The sequence below is a fragment of the Pongo abelii genome, chromosome 9, assembly GCF_028885655.2.
Source record: "Pongo abelii isolate AG06213 chromosome 9, NHGRI_mPonAbe1-v2.0_pri, whole genome shotgun sequence".
Taxonomy (NCBI): domain Eukaryota; kingdom Metazoa; phylum Chordata; class Mammalia; order Primates; family Hominidae; genus Pongo; species Pongo abelii.
Window position 1 is genome coordinate 127,742,203 of NC_071994.2, and position 7,297 is coordinate 127,749,499.

The 7,297-nt window shown below is 37.1% G+C and overlaps 1 protein-coding gene across 1 annotated transcript; it reads right to left on the bottom strand.

Annotated features, from left to right (window-relative positions):
• Nucleotides 1–382: 382 nt before the first annotated feature.
• On the bottom strand, nt 383–1,312 carry LOC100453850 (olfactory receptor 8B12). Its single transcript, XM_002822638.4, has one exon. The coding sequence runs from the start codon at nt 1,310–1,312 to the stop codon at nt 383–385; it is 930 nt and encodes a 309-aa protein (XP_002822684.3).
• Between the last annotated feature and the right edge of the window lie 5,985 nt (nt 1,313–7,297).

Consider the following 7,297-nt stretch of genomic DNA (forward strand, 5'->3'; position numbering starts at 1 on the left):
AAGAAAAAAAAGGTTGGAATTTAAGGACCTGGATTCCAGTCCCTGTTGTGGCACCAAGTAGTTGTGTGTCCTTGAGCAACATATATATTTCTGAGTCTCCAACACATGTTAATTGAAGAGGCTAGATTAAATAATGTGTAACGCCAATTCACGATTAAATGATCTATGATTATAGAAAAATTTGCATAAAATGAAGAAATCCTGGAATAACTAGGTGAAGCAGAGACAAGGAGAATATGTCTGCACTTAACACTCATCCAAATGTAAATATTTAAAATTCTTTTTCTGTACAAGACAGGAAAAAAATGGAACTTGAATCTCAATGAAAACACACACTAATAAGCAAAGCATTGTATCTCCTTCCTCCAATACTACTCCTTTCTTAAGAAAAGACTTTTCTGCTCAAAGTTCTCCTCAGGGCAACTTTGACATCCTTGTTCCTCAAGCTATAGATTAATGGGTTTAACATGGGGACTATTATGGTGTAGAACAGGGAGGACACTTTCCCTTGCTCAAGGGGCAGGATGGAAGGGGGTTTGAGATACATGAAAGCACCAGAACCAAAGAAAAGAGAAACTACAATTATGTGGGAACTGCAAGTACTAAAGGCTTTGGAACTGCCTTCTGTAGAACTGATGTGTAGAATGCTGGAGAGGATGAGGACATAAGAAATAAAGATAGTGACCATGGGCATTCCAATGTCAACAGCCACCACAATAAAGACCACCAGCTCATTCATGTAAGAGCTGTTGCAGGAGAGTTCAAGGAGAGGAAGGATGTCACACATGAAATGATTGAGAAGGTTGTCAGCACAGAAGTTCAGGTTCATTATGCTTCCTGTGTGGGCCATGGCCCCAGCAAACCCCATCCCATAGGCACCCAACAAAAGGAGCAAACACACCTGGGGAGACATGGTGACCGTGTACAACAGTGGGTTACAGATGGCCACGTAGCGGTCATACGCCATCGCTGACAGGATGAAAGACTCAGAGATGACAAAGAAGCAGAAGAGAAAGAGCTGAGTCATACACCCTGTGAAGGAAATGTTCTTCCTTGAGACAAAACTCATCAGCATTTTGGGAGTGATGGTAGTGGAGAAACAGAAATCTATTAAAGAGAGGTTAAAGAGGAAGAAGTACATGGGAGTGTGCAGGTGAGAGTTCAGCCCAATCAGGGTTATCAAGCTCAGGTTCCCCACCACGGTGACCATGTAGAAACTCAGAAACAGGAAGAAGAGGGGGATCCGGAGTCCCGGCTGGTCAGTTAAGCCTTCGAGGATAAACTCCGTCACAGAAGAGTTTTTGGCTGCCATTCTTTTTGGTCGGGCAGGAAAGTCTGAGGGGACAAGAGAAGAGGACCACTTAGAAAGAAACGTCACCACCGCATTCTTAGCCTCTGTCTCCCATCCTTAGAAAAGGAATCCAAGGAGAGAGATTTGAACTTTGGTAGGAAGGTTTTTACCACTCACTATGGGTCTATCTTCACAGTCCAAGTGATTGTAACTCCCAAAGTGTAATATGAGACTAAACTGCAACTGCAGAATGAGAGCTGGATCTGCTGAAGAAAGGGGTACCAAAAATAATCCAAATGTCTTTTAGATCCTTAAGTCAGTGCCTTTTCTATATCTTTCCCTCTCCTGTCTCTGCTTCACTTGGTAAAACCTGGACCTCTTCCCTGAAGTGAATCCTGAGATGCAGAAGCCACAGTGGCTCTGCTCAGAGCTTCCACCTCTGGGTCCACACTGTCAGATTAAGTAGGTGAGCTCATGCTTTTCCAAGGTCTCTTAGCTCAAGTGGCTGTACATTTAATAATTTTTTAAAGCTGACACTTACTGAGTGGTTACTATAAGAGGTTCTGTTTGAAGATCCATGTAGCAATATTATTGTCTTCATTTTACAGATGAAACAAGTAAGATGACATAACTAGACAAAAGTCCCCAAACCACCGAGTTGCAGCCAGAAGGTGAATTTCGACAGTATGGCTCAAATGGTTTGCACTTGAAATCACCATATTACATAAGTGACCAGCATCAGGGAAGGCACTCACCTTCCTTCCCTTTAGAGCCGTTAATGCTATACTCTACTGCCTGTTTTCCACATTCTGGGGAGGAAGATGACCCTAGTGAAGACAAGATGACAGATTTGAGCTCAAAGCCCTCTCTTCCCAGTACAGGTCAAAAGATCAGAACCTCTAATATATCTCATAATGCTTCCTGCACTGAAGGACATGACTTCCAATTGTTCATTTGCCCAAAGTCCTCTCCAGCTTCCAGGAAGGAGACAAAGCTTTTTCCTGACCAGTGAATAACAAAAGACTAAAGAGTTTTATTCTGGTACAGACTTCAGTGATCTGACTATTAAGATAGAGACTCCCTCAAGACCACTTGCTTAGCGATTACTTTCCCTAGGGAAGAAGAAATGTTTGTTTATCTCTTGGAATTGCTTGATTTGGCTTTCTACTAACATGTATCCAGTACTATTAAGAGAAAATAATTATGAAAAAAATGATTATCATTACCATTTCTTGAATACCCAATAATTTAGTACCTGACATAGTACCCTTATTCCAGCTGCCAAGATCCAAAGTACATATATAAAAACATATCTTTATTTATTTCTCACGATACCTATTTTACAGGAAAGTTGCTCACAGAGACAAGATGCTTCAGAGTCCACAGGTATGCTTAGGTCTGTCTGACTCCAAGCCCCTTGCGTGGCTGCTAGACTAAACTACCTCCCAAAGACAGCTACTGAAATCCACAAAGCAGAGACCCTGCCTTCTTGGATCTGACAGTCTCTTGGAAAATAACAAGTAAATATTCAATGAATTTAATTTTTAAAAGGAAGCAATTACAGCCTGGAATGGTTAACACAAAGGGCTATTGTAATTTAGAATAGGATATTCAATAATTTATTCATATTGCACTCATCTCAGGAATTAATTGCACTACTCTACTCCCAGCTCAGACAAGAAAAGACTTCTCTCATTCCCCTCCCCTGTCCTCTCATGGAGTGTATGTTTAATGGTAACAAGAATCCCTATCAGGTAACTGCTCTCAACGTCTGCCAAGACCAGCCTTTCTCTAAATTAATAACTAGTCAAAATTCCCTCTGGCTGTCCCTGCCTTCCACTCACTTTTCTTTGAGCACTTCTCCCAACTGACTTTCCATCTGTTCAGTGCCCTCAAACTGAGTCCTAGTAGACCAGATTCCCACTGCAGGAACACATCCACATTTGTTCTTCCTCTTTGGTTTGCATTTGTCTTTCTCTGTCTTTTACTCCATACCTCCAACCTCTGCCTGAATTAAAATTGTCTATCCTATGTCTCTGTCTCTAAGATATTTACTTATTTTCTTTAACATCAAACCCACAAACTCATAAAATTTTAGACCTGAAAAGACTTGAGAGAGTATCTAATCCAGTGTTTCCGAAACCTAGCTGGTTATCACAATTACTGAGAATATTCATTAAAAAGAAATGCTTGGCTCCAACCATACCTTTGGAATCAGAATCTCCATCGATATGGATATGGTGGCTGTGTTTTTTAAATCTTCTCAAGCATTTCCAATGCCAGGAACTGATAGATCCACAGAACTATTATTTGCCCTCATCTTACAGACAAGGACCTCTAAAAAGTTCAAAGAAGTAAAGCCATTCACCCAAGGTCACAGATCTCTTCTAAGTCTCCACATTTCCAATCTCTCCTCATCCGTGAACTCACCTGACCTTCATTTTGGCTGGAATGTAAAACACAAATAATGGAAACATAAGTTATGAGACTTTTTATTTCGGGTGTGATAGTACAGCTATTATTGCACTTACGCCTCTGACCACAAAAAAAAAGAAAGAAAAAAAAAGACTGGAAAAAGTATATAAAGCAACTATTTGCGATACTTGGAAAGTAGACAACACAGGGATGAAATTCTTGAGAAAAGGCAAGAAAATGAGGTAACTAACACATTCACCCCAACTTTCTCTAAGGCCAGTTTCTAAACCATACATAGTAAAGTGGTGCCCCAACAAATGGCAGCAGCTTCTACTAGGGGAATGAAAAAAATGTAAGGAGGCTAAGACAGCTGGAATTTGTGGAGCTAGGAATGGAGAACAAGCAGCCAAAAAAAAAAAAAAAAAAGGACCCTGCACAAAGGACTCCCTTAAGTTCTTGGCTGCATCCTAAATTTTATACGTGTAGGGCAAGATTCTACCAGCTTAGGAGACAACAGCTGCTGGGGGCTAAGAACTGAACAGAGATCACAGAGAATCCACAGTGCCCGATAAAAATTAGAATTCTGACCTACTAAAAATGGAGAGGCCTTGGTCAACAAACCAGGCTTTAAGTGAGACCCCTGAAAAGTCATACACTAAGAGTAAAGACTATGCCTTTGTGCTAAGGGCAAAACTGAATCATAACAAAGGCTAAATCCAGGTCTTAACAGGATCAGAGGGATCTGCTAGTAAATTAACTACATCCCAGAACAAAATTTAACACTCTGTAACAAAGGCCAACATAATCCACTGTCTCTAAAACATATCCACAGTGTCCAATATCATAAAGTCAAAAATTACTAGAAACACAAAGAAGCAAGAAAATGTGACCCAAGTCAAGAGGGAAAAATATATTAGAAGCAGGTCCACATCTGACCTAGATGTTGAAATTAACAGACAAGGATTTTAAAATAACTTCTATAATTATTTTTAAAAATTTAGATAAAAGGACAGAATTGGCTAATACATGGTAAATTCCAGCAAAGCAATAGAAACAATCAAAACAACCAAATGAAAATTTCAAAACTAAAAAATATTGGAAATAAAAATTCACCAGATTAGCTTAATAGCAGATCAGGCACAGTCAAAGGAAAGATCAGTATAAGCAAAGACAAATTGATAGAAATTATCCATACTAAAATATGGACAGGAAAAAAGTAATATTAAAAAAGAACATGGTAACTGAAACCTTTAGGGCAATGCTAAATAGTCCAACATATGTATAATTAGACTTCCAGGAGGTGAGTTAAGTGAGAATTGGGTAGAAATAATTTTTTAAGAGATAATAGCTGAAATTTTTCCAAGTTTAATAAAATTTATGAATCTATAGACCCAAAAAGTTTAGGAAACCACAAACAAGATGAATACAAAATATACCACACGTAGGCATTATACATAGTCAAACTGTTGAAAACCAATAACAAAAACAAAGCAGCTTAAAAGCAATCAGAGATAAAAGATGTATTGCATTCAAAGAAGCAAAAATAATAATAACTGACTTGTAATAAAAGAAATAGAAGTCAGAAGACAATGAAATGACCTTTAAAATACCGAAAGGAAAAAAATTATCAACCTAGCATTGGCAAAAATATCGTGGCTAAAATATTCTTCAAAAAAATACAGGAATTTTCAGACAAAAGGTGAAAGAATATGTCACCAATAAGCCTACAGTGCAAAAAAGCTGAGAAAGGGAGACGGAAATGGTCCCAGAGAAAAGCTTAGATCTGCAGGAAGAAATGTGAAACACTGAAAATAGGAGATATGTGGGTAAATATAAAATTTTCCTTAAATTTTCCTTAAATTTAAATTACTTTGACCATTTAAAGCAATAGAAAACAATTTATGGTAGATTTAAAATATGTGTAGAAGTAAAATATATAAAATGCCAATAACACAATAAAACATAATACAGTAGTACAAATAATGCAATAAAAATAACAGAGAGAGATATAGTTAAAATTCCAACAAAAGACCTAAAATGGAATATTTTTAAAAATTTAAATAACCTGAAGAACAAACTTATTAATATTTTAAAAATCAATCAACATTGTCCACCACATTAATAGAATAAAACAGTAAAATTATATAATCATCTCAATAAATGCAGAAAGAGTATTTGATAAAAGGCAATACTTATTCATGATAAGAATGCTCAGCAATGTAGGAATAGGATGGAGTATCCTATATCTGATAAAAGATGTCCATGAAAAACCTACAGCTAAAAACCTACATCATATTCAATAGTGAAATACTGATTGTTTTTATTGTGAGGTCAATAATAAGTCTAAAATGTCCACTCTCGTAAGTTTTATTCAACATTGTATGGGAAGTCCTAGCCCACTTAATAGGGGAAAACATTGAACTTCTCAACAATCTCAAAAAGAACGAGTCAGGCATGGTGGCTCACACCTGTAATCCTAGCACTTTCAGACGCCGAAGTGGGCAGATCACATGAACCCAGGAGTTTGAGACCAGCCTGGGCAACAGCTACACAGGAGGCTAAGGTGGGAGAACCACCGGAGCCCAGGGAGGGTGAGGCTGCAGTAAGCCATGATCATGCCACTGCACTCCAGCCTGGGTGACAGAGTGAGGCTCTGTCTCAAAAAAACAAAAAAACAAAAAAAAACAAGGACAACATAATTTAGTCTCTACCATGTATCAGTCAAAATATCAAGCATATAATAAAAAATTATTCTTGACTGCCTCTCCCTCCACCACCTTGCTGAACACTGCACCTGACCTTCCAGCTGCTCAGTGTTCTCAAACTAAATCCTCCCCCATAAGATTGCCAGTGTCGGTTTGCTCTCTCGGACTTGTTTGCATAAGAGGACTAAAGATGGAAATGGAAGATATAAAACCATCTTAATTTACACATGACTTGAATATACCTAGTAATCAAAGTAAGCCTATAAACAGGCTATTATAACTTAAAAGTAAATTTAATAAAGTCATGGAACACAAGGTTAATGTATAAAAATTAACTGCATTTCTACAAACTAGCAAAAAATAATTACGAAATTAAATTTTTCTGATAACGTTGACACTAGCAATGAAAATTGATATACTTAGGAATTTATTTAACAAAATTTTTGTATACCTCTATATTGAAAACTATAACATATAACTGAATAATATTTAGAAAATCCTACATATATGGAAAAATATATCATATTCATGGATTGAAAAACTAAATATTGTTAAATTGTTACATCTACCTAAATTAATCAGCAGATTCAATACCAGTTAAAATACCAGCAGACATGTTGACAGAAATTGACAAAATAATTCTAAAAATTATATGAAAATGTAAAGGACCTAGAATAGCCAAAACAACTTTGAAAAAGAAGAAAGTTGGAGAACTTAAACTATTTGACTCCAAGAATTATATAAAGTTTCAGAAATTAAAACAGTTTAGTAGAGAAGTAAAGACAGGCAAATAGATTAATAGAGCAGAGCACAGCACCCACAAACAGACCCACTTATAGGGTCAATTGATTTTTTTTTTACAAAAGTGCTAAAGCAATTCAACAAG

Coding starts and splice junctions, on each gene's coding strand:
- LOC100453850 (XM_002822638.4), bottom strand. CDS start 1,312: ATGGCAGCCAAAAACTCTTCTGTGACGGAGTTTATCCTCGAAGGCTTA.